We start from the raw sequence: 21095 nt of genomic DNA, 5'->3' as shown, positions 1-21095 counted from the left end.
CTTCAGCATAAAAAAAAATCAGACTTTCTGTTTCTCTGTGTCTATAAATCTGTGTCCAAGGACTTCTCGGATTTGAGGAGAATAAAGAAAGATATTTGTTGGGGGTGGGGTCATGATTGTGGCAGTGGGGTTAAGTACGGAGTTGGCCCACTAGGAGGGGACTCCCTCTTCCCTAGAGGTCCACTTACTTCGCAGCAAGTAGTGGGCAGGTGTCATGCTTGTCTGGAGTCATACAGCACTGGTTGCTAATATTTCTCTTCTAGGTTAACCCCAGAAGCGCTGCATCTTATTTTTACAAGCCCAGTTCAGTGTTGGATTGAAAAAGATCTCATCATTTGTAACGAAGGGTTACAATCTTCCCAATTTAATTTGTTGTAAAACCCTTTAACTGGATAAAGAAAAAAGCCTACATTTCAGCATGCATCACAGAAAGGTGAAAGATGGGAATTTCCAGATGAACAACACTTGGGGGCATTGTATGTACAAAAGAATCCTGCAGGAAGGGTGCTGATCTAAAAATGCTAACTTGCAAGGATTTGTTTCTTTTTCACTCCAGCACATCCTTGTGAGCTCTACTGCCGACCCATAGATGGCCAGTTTTCCGAGAAAATGCTGGATGCTGTCATTGATGGTACCCCTTGCTTTGAAGGCGGCAACAGCAGAAATGTCTGTATTAATGGCATATGTAAGGTATTGGGTATGTTTCCTTCATCTACAACTTTATAAAATCATGATTTTTATTAACTTAGGAAGTCAGATGTTCTAAGCTTTTGCTTTCATGATAATTGCACGTGGTCTGGCTTTTATATATGGTCTATGAGATAAGACTTGTTCATCAGGGTCAACAATTTGAAATTGAAAACTTTCCCTCCTGCTGTGGTCTTTCTTACTTGACTTGTTGATGTGCTCTGTGATATTATTTTAGGCATAGAGTAAGGCCAAACCGAAGAAGAACCAAATTCAAGGAAGAATTATTAGGAAAGGCAACCCTGATTATTTGACTGGTATTAAATCATTCATTTGGTGGTGCTTGGGTGGCTTGGTCAGTTAAGCAGCTGACTTCGATCCAGGTCATGATCTCGAGGTTCATGGGTTTGAACCCTGCATCAGGCTCTGTGCTGACAGCTCAGAGCCTGGAGCCTGCTTCAGATTCTGTCTCCCTCTCTCTCTCTCAGAAACAAACATCAAAAAAAATTTTTTTTAATTATTCATTGGTTACTTGCCAGCAGAGTACTTAAACTTGAGAAAAAAGCTGAAATTAACAATGGTTTGTATAGTGTTTTGCAAAAAGTATTTTTACATTGATTGCCAACATGGTCTTCTCAGGAAGAGACATGGCATGACAGGTAGTTTTAAGCCAAGTTTTCTGATTTCTGTTTAACTTTTCCACACTGACTCCATTTTCAACTCCACCTTTTTATAAATTACTGAGACCTGATTCGTCAATGCTTTTATCTGTGCAACCATTGAAGAATTCCTTTCCAGTACTCGTGGTCTGGTTTGCAAAGAACTGATGAACAAGTTTTGTGATCCAACACCCAGGCATAAATCTCAGTTTAAAGAAAAAGTGTTTTTAATCAGTGAAAGAAAAGTTATAAAGTTCTAATTAACTGTTCGTAAAGCATAATGCTTAGTTCTCAGGCTCCAGAATATGAACTTAATACAATTGTTTACCAGCTGTATAACTCTATACATTTTGCTGAGACTCAGTTTCTTTTTCTTAAAATTGGGATGTTAATGTATCCTCCTCGTTGGTGTCAAGAAGAATAAAGACATATATTTTAAGCCCCTAACAGAGCCCCTGACACACAATAAACTCTTAATGCATTTTATTTGTTTTTGCCAATGTTTATCATAATTTTTTTCCCCACTGGACTGAGTTGCTGCCATGGAAAGCCCTTGCCCATGAATGTTCAGGACCCTGGGAAGATACATTTATTACCTTCAAGTTGCCTATTGACTTATTCCAGTAGGGACCAAAGCATAAGAGGCAACATGATGATTCCCAGGAATGAATGAGCTGAAAGGAAGTCACAGTCATACTCTACATTAGAAGGAGCTCACGTGAAATTCTTCTTCACACTCATTAGGAATTATCACTGTAGCTACAAAGAGCCAAAAGTAATCAATATATATGTATTTGGGTTAGATCTATTCTCCACGGTGGGGAAAGGTTTGTCTAGCTAATTCGGGCCAAAACAGCCCCATCACAGTCCAAAGCAGTGGTTCTCAGGCTTGGCTGCCTGTTAGAATCATCTGAAGACCCTTTAAAAACTGGTGATGTCTGGACTCTATCTCAAACCTAATGATTCAGAACCTCTGGGATTCAGGGCCTGGGCATTGACATTTTAAAAACTTCCCAGGTAATTGCCACATGGAGCTAGGGCTGAGAACTTTAATCACCAAGAATGAATGTGATACTAAAATTATCTGTTAGACCTAAACATGTTTGCAAGCAGAGAGACAATATCTTTAGCACAGCATGGGAAACACAGGTGTTTTGAACAAAACATAAGGGGTCTTGGGTGCCTCTCTTGACACCAATTAAATCAACTTAATAGAATAAGCTGGAGTCTCTCAGCTTGACTTACTCTTTTTGGAAATCAGGGCTTTTTAGAAGCTATAATTACCCACTTTCTCTCTTTACCACACTGAACAAGTTTTTAAGCTGAAAGATTATGTCAAATCAAATTTACCTTAATAGCCTGAAAACAATTTACCTTTCAAGGATCCAGGTTGTGGTTATTTTCAGCTCTGTTAGTCTTCTTATTTAATTAGTACAGTTTTTTCAAAGGGAATTGAACATATATTGAAATAAAAAGATACACCATCAGAAAAAAATATATGCAGGATCTAATAATCTATCTTCTTTGTGAATATGAAAATGTTTGCTTATATTCATATATTCAGCTATTTTGCAGTTATAATATTTGCCAGCATTTTGGCCTGTTAGATTTGCAGATTCTCTTGTTAAGGGAATTAGTCTTGATCAGGACTGAGTTTGTTCTAGGAGTAACTATCTATGCCTCTTCCCCATTGTTTTTAAAGTTTTTATTAATTTGTTTTGAGAGAGAGATTGAGAGCATGAGCGGGGATGGAGCAGAGAAGGGGAGACAGAATCCCAAGCAGGCTCCGTGCTATCAGCACAGAGCCTGAACCAGGGCTCAATCCCATGAACTGTGAGCTTATGACCTGAGCCAAAATCAAGAGTGGCACTCTTAGCCAACTGAACCACCTGGGCACCCCAGCCCCTTCCCCATTTTTAAAAAGCTTACAGTAAACTTTTCAACTTGTTTATCAAAGATATGAATTTAAACTTAGACCTTTCAGAGTATCTCCTGTCTTTAATCACAGGCATGACAGGGAATAAGCTTTTAAACACAGGGGCAGATGGTCCCATGCTTGCCCCCAGCTTGCCTGGCTGTGCAGCTTCACCTACTATCTTAGGGCAGTCTGCTAGTCTTCAGTTCTCACCCGTTTCTCCTGGGAACCAGTTCTTGAACTTCAGTTTCTTCTCTCTCCTCTCTCCCAGTCAGTATAGCTCTGGGTTAACTTCCTTCCTAAGCAGCCCAGGTCTCCTGATCTATCACATCAGAAATCCTGAGACTTCTCCTCTTAGGTTTTCATCACCTTTCACCCTGGACCTTGGATCTGTTCAACCCTGCTTTGCTGTTATGATCAGACTACTGCACACTTCTTTTTGTTAAGTTTATTTATTTATTTTGAGAGAGAGAGGGAGAGAACGTGGCAGAGGGTCAGAGAGAGAAGGAAAGAAGATCCCAAGTGTGGAGCTTTCAAACTCATGAACCACGAGATCATGATCTGAGTTGAAATCAAGAGTCGGACATTTAACCAACTGAACCGCCCAAGAGCCCTCAGACTACTGAACACTTCTTATAATAAACATTCAGCTTTGTGACTTTGTGCCTTAAAGTCAGTGGTCTTCAATCCCAACCGAGTCTTCCACCTTACCTGACAGTCTTTCTACCTGTCCTCAGTGATCTCCCTCTCTCATTTCTCTCAGTAACTGTCCTGAACTTTCTTTGGTATCTCTTAAGGCCATTTTGGCCGTTTCAGCGATTTGCTGAACATCCCCATATCAGTTTCTCCGGGCCAGATCTCCCTCCAGAATGCCAGATCCTAACCCTCAAAAATTATGATGAGGACAGCATTATTGCTACTGTCCCTTTTATCAAATGACAGTATCGTTTACCTGTTCTTTTCAGTTAAGCCTAAATCTGCCCTGTCATTACACTTAAAGTTTCACAGGCTGGGAATGAGTCTCATCTTAGAACCAGACATACTTTCAATCTCTACCTTTGCCACAGGGCTGTAGAAAGCAGTGATGACATTCCAGGTGGATTAGGTAATTGAAATTGGTATTTCAGTTCTCAGTCACTTGAGAATTTACAAAGTAAAACAGTGTTAACCCTAAGCAAAATATGAGAATTGCTAAGAATACGTTTTATTTATTCCCTAATAGGGCTGGAGGTGTGGGTGAAAGAAAGACTGGAACCTGATTTCCCTAAATAACATTCAAGATAGTACGCTCCTCAGCCCAAACGATGGGGTTAAGAATTGATGATATGCTTCTGCACAGAAAGGACGTAATAATCAGAATAAAAAAGGCAACCTATAGGGGCGCCTGGGTGGCTCAGTGGGTTAAATGTCCAACTTTGGCTCAGGTCATGATCTCATGGCTTGTGAGTGAGTCTGAGCCCCGTGTCGGGCTCTGTGCTGACAGCTCAGAGCCTGGAGCCTGTTTCAGATTCTGTGTCTCCCTCTTTTTCTGGCCTTCTCCCTCTCCCACTCTGCCTATCTCTCTTTAAAAAATAAATACACATTAAAAAAAGGCAACCTACAGAATGGAAGAAAATATTTGCAAACCATACATATAATAAGGGGTTAATATCTAAAATGTGTAAGAAATTCCTACAACTCAATAGCAGAAAATCAAATACACCAATTTAAGAAACGAGTGAAGGACTTGAATAGATATTTCTACAGAGAAGATATATAAATGGCCATCAGGTATATGAAAAGGTGCTCAACATCATTAAACATCAGATAAATACAAATCAAACCCACAATAAGATATCACCTCACACTTGTTAGGATGGCTAATATAAAAAAAAAAAACAAAAGATAAGCATTGATGAGGATGTGAAGAAATTGGGACCCTTGTATACTGTTGGTGGGATTGTACAACCATGCAGCCATTACAGAAAATAGTGTAGAGGAGCTTTTCTCAAAAAATTAAAACTAGAAGTATCATATGACCCAGAAATGGGATTTCTGGGTGTGTATCCAAAAGAATTGCAATCAAGATATTGAAGAAATACCTGTACTCACATGTACTCAGCATTATTTACAACAGCTAAGATATGGAAACAACCCAAATGTCCATCAACAGATGAGTGGACAAAGAAAATGTGGTCTATCCCATGTTGTATACATACTTTGGAACATTATTCAGCTTTCCAAAAAAAAGTGAAACCTGCACATGTGACAACATGTGCCTGGAGGACATGATGCTCAATGAAACAAACCAGTCACAGGACAAATGCCACATGATTCCACTGTGGGAATCTAAAATAGACTCATAGAAGCTGAGAATAAAACAGGGATTGCCAAGGGCTGAGGGGAAGGAACCATGGAGAGTTGCTATTCAATGGGTACGAAGTTTCAGTTATGCAAGATGCAAAGTCCTAGACATCTGCTGTATATGTGATGCCTATGGTTGACATGCTATATTGTGCACTTAAAAATCTGTTGAGGGGATAGACCCTCTCACTGGCCAAGTTTTCTTACCACACATGCACAGAAAGAGTCATAAAGAAACTTTTGGAGGGGACGGATATGCCTTTTACCTTGATTATAGGGATAGTTTCAGCGGTGTTCGTGTAAGTCCAAACTTACCAAGTTGTTTACATTAAAGACGTGCAGTATTTTATGTATCTGCTATACCTCAATAAAGCTGTTTATTTATTTAATTAATTCATTCATTTATTTTGAGAAAGAGAGAGAGTGTGAGACAGCATGAGCAGGGGAGGGGCAGAGAGAGAGGGAGAGAGAGAATTTCGAGCAGGTTCTGCACTGTCAGTGCAGAGCCCAATGCAGGGCTCAATTCCAGGAACTGTGAGATCATGACCTGAGCCAAAATCAAGAGTCGTTCATTGAGCCACCCAGGCACCCCGAAACTGTTTTTTTTTTTTTTTTTTTAATTTTTTTTTCAACGTTTATTTATTTTTGGGACAGAGAGAGACAGAGCATGAACGGGGAGGGGCAGAGAGAGAGGGAGACACAGAATCAGAAACAGGCTCCAGGCTCCGAGCCATCAGCCCAGAGCCCGACGCGGGGCTCGAACTCCCGGACCGCGAGATCGTGACCTGGCTGAAGTCGGACGCTTAACCGACTGCGCCACCCAGGCGCCCCCCGAAACTGTTTTTTAATGTTTATTTATTTTTGAGAGAGAGAGAAAGAGAGAAAGAGAGAGAGAGAGGCACAGAGAGAGAGGAAGACAGAATCTGAAGCAGGCTCCAGGCTCTGAGCTGTCCGCACAGAGCCCAACATAGGGGATGGGACCCACAAACCGTGAGATCATGACCCAAGACAAAGTTGGATGCTTAACTAACTGAGCCACCCAAGTGCCCCAAAAGCTGTTTTTTAAAGAAAGGAATTATGGGAAATCATTTTTTTTTTTTTTTCAAAAATGTTGCCCATTGGAGGGGCTGTCTGGCATGCTAGGAGTCACATTAGAGGAGAGTCTTGCTGGAGTCATTGTCCACATTTGTTAGCAGCAGGAGAGCCACCACTGATTCTACTGAAGACAGAAAGACAATATTGTTGTGGGCCCTTTTGCCAGAGCACATGGCATGAAAAATCACAGTGAAGTCTGTTTATTTTCCCCTGAGATCCCCTGTGTTTTATGTGGAGCAAGGAAGCCTGACTTATGCCCTCCTAGGCTTTCTGTTACACACTTATTCAGTGTTGATTATGCTGCGTGCAGCTGATGGGCGAAGTATTTGGGGTGAAGACTCTACAAGAATGCATTGAATATTCTATGGGACATATTCTGTGAGACACTTGACTTGCTGGGTCTCCCATCTCCCACCCCCACCTCCACTCGCAAGTATGCAGGCAAATATTGCTGGAGAGGAAAGATGGGCTCAAGTGTTTGTTTTTCTGGTTTTCTTTCCTTTATTCTTCACATTCTTATCTATCCCTGTTTGGCAGAGATTTAAAAAGAACACTTTAAAATTACTTTGTCTCAGAGTAAGTTTCCCTGGCTCTTCCCTAATCAGTGAAGGAATGAAAGTCTCTGGGCGTATTATTTGTAAAAGTCAGCTTATTACAGGACCCTCCAGCTTGATGTACCTATATCGCTTGTGAAAGGTTGACATTCTATTCGTGACCACTGAGTATACATCCATAAAATTCCTTTTTTTCCCCACTTTGATTGGCATGATTAATTTTTTTAATCTCTTAGCACTTTGTTTTTTCCCAACGGGTCAGGTAGCACAGTCCTTGGACCTGAAGAGACAATTAGTTTGAGGAATGGAGTTATTTTCTGTCACTGGCCATTAATCCTCTGTTCAGCTGGTGGAGGGAGGGTTATATTTAAAAATCCAAACTGTTCTTCCCTTCAGTCGATTTGAGATGGCTTTAAAAATGACAGGAAATGTGATGAGCACCAGCGGATGTATGGAAGTGCTGAATCACTATATTGTACACCTGAAACTAATTTAACGCTGTATGTTACCTCGCTGGAATTAAAATAGACACTTAAAAAAAATAAATAAAACAAGAAAGGGAGTTGTCTTTGAGGAAGAAAAAAACTACCTACGCACAATTCTTCACAAACAGAGAAGAACAATCTGACTAGTAGAATATGGTACCGTTTCCCCTCTCTCTTTTACCAGAGAGCAAACAACAAAGACCTTCAACTTAGACACTTTCTATCTAAGTGTCATGATGTTTTGGTATCTGATGATATATGATGAACACGTCTTTTCCAGCGTGGGGATTTTAGGATGGGAAAGAGTGGGCCATAATGATGGGCTGAGGAGAAGGATCCATGGAGAGGGAAAGAAGGTGACTGAGAAGGGCCGGCAGGCAGAACACTAGGAAGGGATCAGGTCCAGAGCACACGGGTAAATTCAGTCTCAGCTCACAGGAGAAAGCTCTCGATGGCTGGGATATGGCAATGTGTAAAGTGCATTGGGGGCTGGGGTGATAGGAGGCTCAAAAGAATCTGATGATGGTCAACAGGCACGGATTTCATCCCTCGTGGGACTCAATGAGTCTCAGCATTGAGCCAGATCGTCCTCCATGGCTGCTGGTTCACCTGCTGTGCTCAGACAGAAGCAGAGATAACCTCAGTGAGAAATCTAAAGGGACTGAACATTATAGGTGGAATAATTACATCATCCCTGGAAACTCTCATTAGAGAGGAAGGGGAATGAGGTTTGTACATAAGAAGGGGATTTAACTACACCATCAACTCTGATTCCAAGACATTTTCAATGTTGAATTTTTGAAACTGTGTTCAATTCTGCCTGTGACTCAGGGGAAATTGGAGACCCACTCAGTGGGTACCTCTTTCCCCTCTAACCATCCTTTACCATCTGTGGATGCTTTGGATGCTCCTGTGGCTGCCACCAGGAAAAGGAACTATTGTTCTTGCATCTGTCCCCAGCCCCGATCTCATCAAGAGCAAAGGGGGAAAGGAGAAGTCAGATGTCCAAGGCAGGTGTGACGTTCCGTGTCTATGTCAGTCACCCTCAGCCTCTCTTTCCCACAGATGGTCGGCTGTGACTATGAGATCGGCTCCAATGCCACGGAGGATCGCTGCGGTGTGTGCCTTGGGGATGGCTCTGCCTGCCAGACTGTGAAGAAAATGTTTAAACAGAAAGAAGGATCTGGTAACAAACAAATAATTGAAGTGGCAGGGGACTGAGAATAGAGGGCAAGATTGATCACTATGTTTTAAAAGCAGATTGTAGCTTTCAAAGAACTCAACATGGATATAGCCTTCACTACAAAGGGATAAGGGCTCCTTGACAGTTTTAGGACAGGAGTTGATGGCTAGGCAATTACAGGAAACCTCTCAGCACACAGGGATCTAAAGTGACCTGGGGGCTGTCCCCAGGAACAGGAATGAGTATGATCCCTGTGACAGCATCCAGGACTGAAGGCCAATGGCTTAGGAACAGACCTTGAACCGGGGGACAGAGAGAGATCAGAAGGTGCTGGGAAGGGTGCAGACACAAGGCAGGCTCTAAGAGAGAGAGAGCAGAGAAGCCCAGCAGTGGGCTTAATGGCGGAAGTCTCGGAGTGTACCTTCAGGGCCAAAGGAGAGGCAAGGCAAGGTCACTTCAGCTTGCTCTTCTTCCCCATTTCTCCCTGGAAGGGGTTCCTACCCACTGGTGCCCTATGGCTCTCCAGGTGCTTGCTGCTACCTGATGTCCCCTCCTTACCCACACCCTGCTGTTCCTTTCCCATGATGACCTTTCACAAGGTTTCTTCTTTGTGCAGCTCTGGGCTGCTAATAATCCTTGGGAATGAAGAGCTTACCCTTACCCCAAGTCAGCTATGGGACCTGCATATTTGTTTTCAGTTAAGCTGGTCCCATGGCACCATCAGTGATTTGTATATAGCTGAAGGGGTCTTGGGAAGGTCTAAGTTAGGCCCAGAGATGATGAAGACAACTCAGAGTATCATAGCTCAGGCTCCCACAGAAATACACTAAGATAAGAATTTGATACAAACAGTTTATTTGAGGGTTGGAGGATCCTGGAAAATGCCAGTAGGGCATGCAGGAAATAGAACGGGGAAAGGAGGAGAGTCAAGAAAGCGTGTGTCAGTAAGCCAGTGACCATTACGTAGGACCCAGTATAGAATCGTATGTGAGATGGGGCGCCTGGGTGGCTCAGTCAGTTGGGCGTCTGACTTCAGCTCAGGTCACGGTCTCACTGTCTCTGAGTTTGAGCCCCGCTTAGGGCTCTGTGTTGACAGCTCAAAGCCTGAATCCTGCTTCAGATTCTGTGTCTCCCTCTCTCTCTCTGCCCCTCCCCTGTTCACGCTCTGTCTCTCCCTCTCCCTCAAAACTAAATAAAGATTAAAAAAAAAATTGTATATGAGAGTTTTCCCACCCAAGGGGTAAGGGAGCTGAGACAATGTATGCCAGCTCCCACTGGTCACTGCTCAAGGCTACTTTGGGGAGGGGACAGTTAGGTTGTTAATTCTCTGGATTCCAAAGAAATCTGGGTGCTGGGAGTAGGGAGTCCAGTGTGCATTACCCAGGTAGGTCCTGAGAAGAGAAGGGCACCCTGGGAATGACACCCAGGGTGGGAAATGACAGGGACTCCCAGATGTAGTGGGTCACCCTTTTCCTGGGGCCCAAAAAAGCAATGCGTCCCTTTTAGACATGTTCACCACCCAGGATGAAGTAACTGAGTATGCCCTCAAGTATCAGGTGCATTGACTAAATACTTTATTGGTCCTTAGTACACATAACAGTGGATGACCCAAATGTGTTTAATTTCTACACCTATTTTTTTGATCTTTGACTATTGAATTAATAAGGTTAAATTGTAAAGTGAAATGCTTGTCTTGCCCTTTAGAATTATCACTGAAGGATTATATTTTATGTCTATTTGATGGCTTTATTATGCATGAAATGTATCCTTTGCATTACTTATTAAGAATGTGAATAATAACCCAGTAGGTCTTAGACTTATGATCAAGCATCCTATGATAGGTAATATTTATTCAATCTTGTAAAGCTGTTACGTAAGTATTTTCCAGTATTTAGATGTGACCTTATTTACTTGGATTATAAAATAACCCTTCAAATCATGTTTCAACACTTAACCTCAGTATTATTTCTTTGCCTGTAGAGGCTCATATCTTTGGCTTCAGATATGCTGTGATCCTAACAGTATGGTAACTCCTTTGAAAAGCAGAGCTTTCATTCTTGAATCTCCACCACTTAACCTTTTAAGTAAGCCCTTAGGAAATCAAGCTTTAGTTCTGGGTTTTTATCATCTCTACTCTGGTTTCTTAGGAGAAAGGATCAGAAGCATCTTGAGCCTCCCTGCCACCCCCACACCTGCCTTAGAGACCTTGATACCGCTGGCCATGTACCTACCACTGAGCATTTGGCATCCCTTGTGACTTTGATTTTCATTTCTCCTTCTCTCATTTGCTTCCCCGAGGACTTCTGATGGCTCTTGGCACCCAGGGAGATGTGTCCACTTTGTTTTTTTTAATGTTTTATTTATTTTTGAGAGAGAGAGAGACAGAGTATGAGCGGGGGAAGAACAGAGAGAGGGAGACACAGAATCTGAAACAGACTTCAGTCTCCGAGCTGTCAGCACAGCGACCGACGTGGGACTCGAACTCACGAACCGTGAGATCATGACGTGAGCCAAAGTCAGGCACTTAGCCAACCGAGCCACCCAGGAGCCCCTGTCCACTTTAGATTGTACATATCCTGACAGGGCTTCCAAGCCCTCTAGCACTGCTACCCCCAGCACAGTAGGGAAATCCAGCCAGATCTCACTCTGGACTCTGTCGACACCCAGCTGGGTGGTGGTCTGTGTTCCTTATACCCACCAGGCATTCCGCAAGTCCCACCTTTGCTGTGTGCCTAATAAAGCTAGATACATCATAAAGACCCTGGCTGCCGCCACCCCACCTTGGGAATGAAACCACAAAGTGATGCAAAACTCTGTGAAATGGAGTTAGATTGCATTGGGCAGATTGATTCATCCAAGGGCCAAAGTCAAAAGAGGGAATTTAACAACCTCTTTTTGAAGACAACCAAGGTATAGTTAGTTGTTTTCTGTGCTTACTTACATGCTGTCTTGTATTGCTGCCTTACTTCTGCTTCTGTTGTATTCTTTCTTTCTAGTGCAGTTATAAACTGAGGGATGAATCATCTTTTAGGCTCTATCACCACCCTGCCTAACCCCATGTCAACAAACATAATTTCTATCTATAGGAGGTATTCAGTAAGCACTTATATAAATTCAAATGAAAAATGCTTTTCTTAAGGTTGGTTGCATGACAATAAAGGAGACCACATCATTAACAGTTATGCTGATGGAATCTCTGAATCAGATATTTTCCCTCCCTGATACCCTGCCTGTGGGCTTTTCGGTTTAGCTGTAGCTCTTTTTTTTTCTTTTTCTTTTTTTTTTTTTTACATGACTTGGTACAATATTGCATGTGTAATATTGTAAACCACTATTGTAATATTGGGTTTTTGTCACTTTCTGATTCTGGCCCACAGACCTAAATCTCAGAATCCTTCCCTTCTTATGAATATCCTGAAGTATTCTTTTCTCCTTGTCTCTCCACCCAGAACTGTGGAGAACTTTGGTGGCTGGCAGTGATTGGCTTGGGGCGTTCCCATTGTAACTTCATCTCTCTGGTCAGGAAGGCATCCCATTTGCCTTCAAGAATTTGTGACACGTGGTGAGCCCTTATGGAGGATTATTCCCAGAACAAGTATATATCTGCAGTCAGTTACATGGGAGCTGTGGTTGGAAATGGCTTTACACTTAGGCATCAAATCTCCAGAGGCTTGTTACAGGCTCTTGTCACAACCATGATCTTGAGAGAAAGCCCAGCGTCTCCTTTCTGAGAGAAGTAAGCAACTATCAGACAACACCAGAAAAACAATGAACTCGGGCAACAGGTACAACTAGCACTTGAGGCAAGATCATCTCTGTGACTAGAAAGTGATGTGAATATGTAGTCAGTCACCTAGAAGAATTCAGAAATCTTTCAAACTTTGCATGGCCTAACTGATCCATGTGTCTGCCTGTGTTCTCCTCCCTTTTTGCTTTACTTTGGCTCATAGATTTCTTTTAACAGAGTAGGTTTAAAACGAAGTGGAGAAGGTCTGCATTAGAGATGCTCATCATGAACGGACCCATCGTGTCCTCTATGGCTGCTGCTGCCTTTGACTATGGAGATATGAAATATTAGCCCTATCCTTTTTCGTGAAGGAAAGAAAGACAATGATGGATGATGTGGAATTGAAATAGGCTGAGAGGCAAGAGACCAGGTGCTGATCCAGATTACCATTGACCATGGGGAAGTCACCCCTTTGGGCCTCCGTTTCTGAGGCCCTTTTCAACCCTGTCTGGTATTTTTTGTCTTCCCCCTGCTCTTAGCCCTAAGGCTGATCCTATGTTTATTGAAATCTAAGTGTTGAAGCTGGGCAGAGTCTCTAAGAAAAGATGTCTTTATTCGTGGCTTTCTTGGGCTATCCCAAAAGCTAAGTCCTTGTCTCTCTTTGTGGAGAGGACCTCATTTAGTAGATTTGATGCTGTGTGCCAGATGGCAGCATCATGTCATGCCTTTTAATTAGTGTCACACTTGAGGAACATTAGGCCCACTTTCTTGTAGACCCTCCATAATAGCTTCCATTTCCTCTCTTGGAGAAAGAAAAAAGAATTGGCCTGTTGCTCTAGTGCCATGGTTACTATGAGTAGACGTGTCTGAAATTAAAGAACTTAGGTCCAGAGTACAGTGAGCTGTGTACAGATATCATCCGCTTGTTCATTGATTCATTTACTCTGTGACTTGAGAAACATCAATCAAGTACCTGTTGTGTACTTGGCATGGGGTAGGTAGAAGAAAGAAAAAGACAATGGCTCTCTTCCTGTCAGCTTCTCTCCCTTACCCTAATGGGTAACAGGCCTGGGCCCCACTCTGCCACTTGGCCCTTAGGCACAACTTAAATGAGGAGCCTGGTTTGGAAGGAAGCTGATAGAACATTAAGCTCTGTTCTTCTAAGGGCACCCTGGGCTTGTTACCCAGAGCCCTGACTTCCATCCCAAACTCTCATGACCCAATTTCTTTGGCCTCGAACCCTGACCTTTTGTCATCTAGTTCCTCAGCTTCGGGGTGTTTTTTTTTTGTTTGTTTGTTTTTTTTTCCCACTGCTGCCTAATTTCCTTGATTCTGTATTACTCACCTACCTTGGTCTTAAATGTTAAAACCTGACACTTTTAACCTCTTGGACTAATTCATTAACTTCCTAAAACCACCACTCTGGATTCCTCTGGCCTTGCTTGGCTTCTCTAGAGTTGACCATTGCCAGACTCAGTGACCACTAAACTAGCTCCTGGTCTTGTTCACACTGGCTGCTTTCATCTATTGCTGGGAACAAGAGACCATATTCTCTGAGTGCCCTGGAACTCTCATACAGGAAATTGTGTCATTTAACTCAGTGCCCAAAACACCAACCTTGATTCCTACTCCCCTTATTTAATCACAACCGGAATGTTTTCAGACTTCAATTTTAAGATATTTTTATGGGGCACTTGGGTGGCTCCGTTGGTTAAACACTTGACTCTTGATTTCAGCTCAGGTCATGATCTCACGGTCATGATATCAAGCCCAGCATTGGGCTCTGTGCTCAGTGTGGAGCCTGATTAAGATTCTCTCTCCCTCTCTCTCTGTTCCTCCCCAGCACGCATGCACACTTGTTCACTCTCTCTCTCTCTCTGTCTCTCAAAAACAAACAAAGCAAACCCCTGTAAATTAAAAAAAATACCTTACAATCTTTTTATTGACCTAGAATAGTTTCCATACAAAATTCACCTTATTAAATATTATTTAAATATTGTTAAATATATACCAAATATATTTGCATATCTGTTTAGTGGGTTTGATGCACATACTAGAGTTATTGTAACTCTCTTGGCATAATATTTAAATTAATTAGGTTTCCTCTGAGATTCATCACAATTTCATTTTCACAATTTAGCATGTTGAAAAAAAATCTGCGGTCTAGAAAGCAGAGGAAAGGCACAGAAAGTTTCTCCTAGAAACACTTGCTGCCAGTGTCCACACCTTTAGGAAATTCCTGGAATGGAGTATGCAGAGCAACTGCCTGGACCTGGAATTATTCCTGAACCTGACCACATGATACCCATCCACTTCCCGATCCTGTGTGTTTATGTGCTCAGTTCTTCCAGCGGTAGCTCCCGTGTCTGCCACTGATCTTTTTGGTTGTATTAAATTCACCTAGAGTGAAGAATTGACACCAGTTTCAAGTTATGTTAAGATTGCTGTCTTAATCCCATAGTGAGGCATATTCTGGACTTTTTCTTGGGACCACTTAGTTTCTGTCGCTGAGGAAGTGCATGAATGAATGGAGCCCATCAACAATACCTCACAACACAGGTTAGGGAGCTGTGACAGCAGTATGTGTGCAAGTTCAATTCAAGTCTGGGCAGTGAGAAGGAAGAGGCAATTTTAGGAACAAATGGCATGGCTTCATCACTCAAAGCTGTTCCTATGCCAATTCTGCAAGGTTCAGTTTGTTTGCTGTTGGCTTAAGAGAGAATAAGGTCCATTCTATGATTTTAGGTGGGCGAATGACATGAAGGGGTCACTGGTTTGCCAAAACATACATAATTGCCTGGGACAGGGTAGGTAGCCCAGTGCTAGAAGATGGGTCCACATGGACAGCATGAGAACATTTTCTTAGAAACCTGAGGCAGAAGGTAGGGCATAATAAAAAGAGGGGATGTGGCTTTCTTGAAACCAGAATATCACCTTACTTGGAGACTATCCTAGATCATGTTTTCCAGGAGATCCCAGGCTGGAAGGAATGAGAAGGGAAGGAGAGTGAAGGGACCCTCTACTTGACAGTTTTTGTATCAAGAGGGCTCAGGGCTGCCATCCTTTCCCAGAAGCATTTAGGGTCAGGAAGCCCCCGTCAATATCTGGTCTCTCTTCTATGTTTCCTTTCCCCTGGCTTCTCGCAAGAGGGTTGTGGTTGCTCGTGGTGTTTTCCAAGGTCCTGGTGCCCTTATAACCCTCTTTTTGAAATAATTGAAGCTAAAACTCTCAACCTGGACCAAGGCAGTTGGGATTTTCAGAAGATCTTCCGGGCACATTTATGGGTAGTTCTTCCTCCTTCTCATGTGGGAGCAGGTCAAGTGCAGGTTGATACCTGTACCTGACCCTGATGTGTCATTTCTGTCAAGGCAGGCCTCAGGAGATGGACTGGCCTTTCCCAGAGCCTCCTTACATTACACCAGGAGATTTGGGCCTGCACTGAGGATTGTCTTGCTTGCTGCAAACTGACAGCATAAATCTTAAGAAAAAAAAAAAAAGATGAGCTGGTAGTTGTAGATAAATTGTCAAGGGGTTAATAGTCTGACCTCATTATGAGCACATTTTTATTAAAAATATGCTACTGGGTAAATTCTGTTTTGTGAATTGCAAAGAACAGTTGGATAAGGTGAACTTTAGCACCAATAATCTATTGTTATCTCTCCTAAAGACGGTTTCAGAAGCGGGGCCGGTCTTCTGCCCCATCCTCAAAGGCCCCAAGTATTCTTTCAGCTCAAGGGACTCAGGACTCAGTGATAGGCTGGCTTCTCCAGGTGATCTCCATGGGCCCAGAGACTCCTTCTCTGAGGTCAAGATTACATTTTCCTACTTTCCCCATTTTCTCGGTATTACCCCAATACTGGTGCAAATGACTGATGTTTACTAGGGAGAGTGGGAGAAAGTGACTTTCTGAATGTATGTACTCACCATTCTTAGTACTTTGGAAAAAGTCTTATCAACCCTGAAAGCTTTCCTTTGATGCAGAGAAAATGTCTCAATAACTTTCCACCCTTACTTTTTAATATGATTCTTATTTCTGTAAAGAAGACCCTTGAGGATAAGATACTCAGGAATATTCTCTTTCTACCAACCACATTTTCTTATTAAAAACAATATATTAAGAATTGGTTAGCAAACCCTGGGTATAGGTGTATGTACTTTCTACCTAGGTGTGTGATGTGGATAGATTTCTTCTTTGTGTGGGAACCCGGGTTTCTCATTTGATAAACAGAAAGGTTTATAGCCATTCATTTCCATTTAAATGTCCATAAGTAGCAGATTGATTAAACAAATGGGTTTATGTCATTTTTGCAGTTGTTGAAATGCTCAAAAAATATGGAAAGATATGTAAAGTATATTAAATTTAAAAAGCAATAGTTGGAATAGTTCACACAGTATGATCCCACTTGTTTAAAAAATTATGTGTATATGTGCTTGTACATGCAAAGAAAGATTTTGGAAGAGAATCCAGGAAACTTATTCACTGTAATCGTCCTTGAGACATAGGACTGGGGGTGAAGGGAAATTGAACATTTTACTTTTCATTTTATATTCTTCTCAAGTATGGGCTTTTTTGTCATGTGCAAAGGAGTCTGGTAGAGATATTGTGGTTCTTTCTAACTCCAAGTTACCATAATTTTATCCTTTGGCCTTCCCCCAGATATTCTTTTGCAAAATACGTGGTAGAAATGTGCATTACTTTTGCTCATGGCTAAATCGATCTCAGTTTACATCTTCTGTGAACTGCCTGTAGACTGTTTAAAAGCAGCACTTAGATTCACTGGGAGCTTTTATTTTAAATTTGATGTACCTCCCCTTTGAAGTTTGCAGAATCTGGATGACAAATATTTCTAAATTTGGATTTTTTTTCTTAAGTGGAAGATAAAGAAGCAAACTCCAGGATTTTTTTTTCATCTAGTTCCCATTGTTTTTTTTTGGGGGGGGGGGGGAGGGATTATTTTGCTGTTTGTTGTAAACAAAGGAGATAAGGTGATTGTCCTGCATGTAATGCCAGTTGAGCTTTCTGCATGAGTTCTGCTCTGAGAAGGCAGGCAATATCCCAAGTCAGAAAGTGGCTGTGGGATGCAACACTCCAAAGGCATTTCAGAAAATTGCAATAGCCTCACTTACATGTGATAAATATGTTCCTAGAGCTACTTGTAAATTTGCAGTTTTAATCAGCTGTTTCAGGCAAGTATTGTGAGGGTCAAACGGAATTTAATAAGGTGCTACAAGACTTGCATTTTGGTCTTGCTGGATGGTAGCTGTCAGTTTGAAAAATGGGGCTGAGGCTGTGGCCTGAGCTTCTAAGCAAATTGTTCCTGCTGGCTTCCTAGGATTTTAGCTCCCAAGACCCCCTGCTACTTCAGCATTGATGGAGGGGGAGCCGTCAAGGTACTTTCAGGTGACAGAGATGCAGGTTTCCTTGGGATCAAAAAACCTAGTGCATGTCCAGTGGAAAATGGCCAGGATGATCAGGGTCTTAAGACCAAATTTTGCATGGAAAGAAAGGTTAAAGGAACAAGAATGTTTTGCTTAGAAAAGAGAAAAATGAATATCATAGCCGCCAGCAATGTCAGACATCATCTATTCAATCCCCTTTATTGTGCAGATGACATTCAAGGAAGTTAAATAAGTGCATGAAAGTCATAAAACACATTCGTGGTGATGCAGAAGCTAGGACTCAAGTGTCCTGACTCCCCTGCCCCCACACGTTTGCATGCCATCCCCAAAGTTCATGTTCTTTCCGTTCTATCCCACTGATGGTTCTTAAGAAACCCAAACAGGATAAATTCATCAAGTGCTTAGCATGGAGTCTGCCAAAGAGGGGAAACCATTATGTGTTAATTCCTTTTCTCCCCAGTATGTCCCCTGCCATGACTACCAGTATACAAGAATAAGACTGTAGCTAGAATTGATCATCATCTTTAAATGAATGCCTTCTGTGCGCTTTCAGGTCGGAGTAGAGCACATGAGAGTAGAACATAAATTCATATTTCATCATAACAAAAAAAAAATAAGAAAAAAACCCCTTTATAATGAATAGAATTGTCCAGCAATATAAAAAGCTGTACTCAGAGCTGAGTTTCTCATCACAAGTTGTATTCAAGAGCACCAGGTGGCAAATCAATTCATGATTTCTCCTGGGATTCTATTAATGAATTTAAGCTATGATTAGATTACTTCTAAGAGTCTGTCTTTAACTTGGAGGCAATGAGGATGAATAAGCAGAAGGATGTATCCAATGTAATGTTGAAAAAGATTAATCTGATAGCAGCAACAAATGGGGGAGCAGAAATGCTGATGGGAAGCTAGTTAGGGGCTGTAAATATTTGAACTGTCAACTTAAAATTACAGAAATGTCAATGCTGGGTCAACCACAAATGCTTCATAGTCCAATCTGCATTTATTTCACCTCTTCTCATAAAACTGTGTATATACTGAGTCATAGAGCCCCTGGAAATTCTACTCCTGGCCAAGCTCTTTAAAATTCCCCATGACTACTGTATCTACTAATCCCAATGACCACCCAAAAGGAAGGCAAGGGCACTAAGTCATGGAGATGAATGATGGATTGGAAACAGATTGTGTTCAGCTAAGCTACTGTGCCTTTTCCGTTATTGTATCTTCTCTCCTTAGGTTATGTTGACATTGGACTGATTCCAAAAGGAGCAAGGGACATAAGGGTAATGGAGGTTGAAGGAGCTGGAAACTTTTTGGCCATCAGGAGTGAAGACCCCAAAAAATATTACCTCAATGGAGGATTTATTATCCAGTGGAATGGAAACTACAAGCTGGCAGGGACCATCTTCCAATATGACAGGAAAGGAGACCTGGAGAAACTGATGGCCACAGGTCCTACCAATGAGTCAGTGTGGATCCAGGTAATGCAGAGGGGAAGGCAGCTGATGATATGTACATTATTTAGGACATTTATGATGTTCTTTTCCAAGGTATTTGCTAGGGGACGTTAATTAAAAATACTTAAAATTTTTAGCAAGGAACAGGGAGGGAAGCAAGATGTTACTTGTGCTGTTAATCCTTTATTGCCTAGAAATTTCTGAAGTCCCCATAATGAAATGATGGGGTCCCTAAAATCCTCTAACGGGAGTTTTGAGTTCAGTTTCCACTATGGTTGACCTAAGCTGTTTATTTGCAGGTGTTTCTCAGGTATAAAAAAAGATGCTGTCAATCTATGTCAGTGTGGCATGAGTTTCCAAGTAGCTTTCCAGCAATGGTGATGGACTGACATGGTTTTTTTCATATGTTATCATGTGCTTGTCCTCAGACAAGATGTTTGACTTTGTGAAACTCTTGGGGGAGAATGGAGTTAGAATGTAGTATGTCTCCTTGAAGGCACAAGCGGGTGTTGTGAGAGTTGAATAAGTAAATTGTCTTTCATGTTGGCGAGGAACTATAGAAAAGGAGTAGATTATATCAGTAGAGACAAGGCAAGTTGGGGATTACATCTCTTGGATGGCCCAAGAGAAAGTCAGATATAACCATATTCAGAAGTTAGGAGGTAATTGCAGAGCCAGAGATCAGAGCACTCATAAAAGCTGGAGGTCAAGGCTTGACAGCTATGATTCACAAATGTCTTGAGACCTGAAATCTTACCTGCCTACATGGCAAAGGATTTACATATGGGAACCCCAATCCCATGGAGCAACCAATCCACCAATTTTAAATATGTGGTAAGTAGAGTACCTGCAGGAGAGGGAAGTGAGGGGGGGTCCCAAGAATGGTATGCCTTGCCTAAAGCCCATGACCATTTTTATTGCAGAACTATATGCTTTAAAGGAATTAACTCACCTGAGAGCTAGGGAATAGCATCATAAGGCAACAGCAACAACAATAATAAAAATTAATGTTTATTGAATGCTAACTACATATGAGGCACTATTCTATTCATATCTTTTTTTTTTAAGATTTTATTTTTAATCTGTACACCCAACGTGGGTCTTGAACTTACAACCTGAGATCAAGAGTTGCATGCTCTCCTGACTGAGCTTACCCAACGCCCTGTATTCTACTCATATCCAGTTATGTTACATTTATTTACTTATTCGACTCTCACAACATCCCTATTAGTCATGCTATTATTATCCTCACTTTGTAAATAGGGGAAACTAAGGCACAAAGATATTAAGTAACTTACCTGTAATCACAAGGTTATTAAGTACACAAGGGTGCAAGGTGACCTACCAGTCTATTGTTGGAAAAGACACTATCCCCATTCCCTCAGAGAAATTTCCATAAGATTAAATCTCCATGGGAATTCAGCCAAGAAATAATCAAACGGAGATTAGATAGAGACAGATAAAGGTATAGATGTAGGTAGATATACATATAGATATAGATATAGATAGATGTGTAGGTGGAAGTAGAGGTGGAGATATATTCATTTATTGGCGTTTGCTCCAATGCATGTCTTCATAATTACTTTAAGA

The 21095-nt window shown here is 41.7% G+C and overlaps 1 protein-coding gene across 1 annotated transcript in view; it reads left to right on the top strand.

Annotated features, from left to right (window-relative positions):
- The window catches only part of ADAMTS12 (ADAM metallopeptidase with thrombospondin type 1 motif 12), a 326954-nt gene that overhangs the window by 240145 nt on the left and 65714 nt on the right, over positions 1-21095 (top strand). Inside the window, exons 13-15 of the mRNA XM_025924368.2 lie at positions 557-690; positions 8804-8924; positions 19285-19529. Coding sequence (XP_025780153.1) covers positions 557-690; positions 8804-8924; positions 19285-19529 — 500 coding nt within the window. The remainder of the gene's footprint in view (positions 1-556; positions 691-8803; positions 8925-19284; positions 19530-21095) is intronic.

Source organism: Puma concolor, chromosome A1 (genome assembly GCF_028749965.1).
Source record: "Puma concolor isolate L17-30 chromosome A1, mPumCon1.1.hap2, whole genome shotgun sequence".
NCBI lineage: Eukaryota > Metazoa > Chordata > Mammalia > Carnivora > Felidae > Puma > Puma concolor.
The sequence above is the reverse complement of the archived record's forward strand: the minus strand, read 5'-3'. Positions and strand labels throughout refer to the sequence as shown.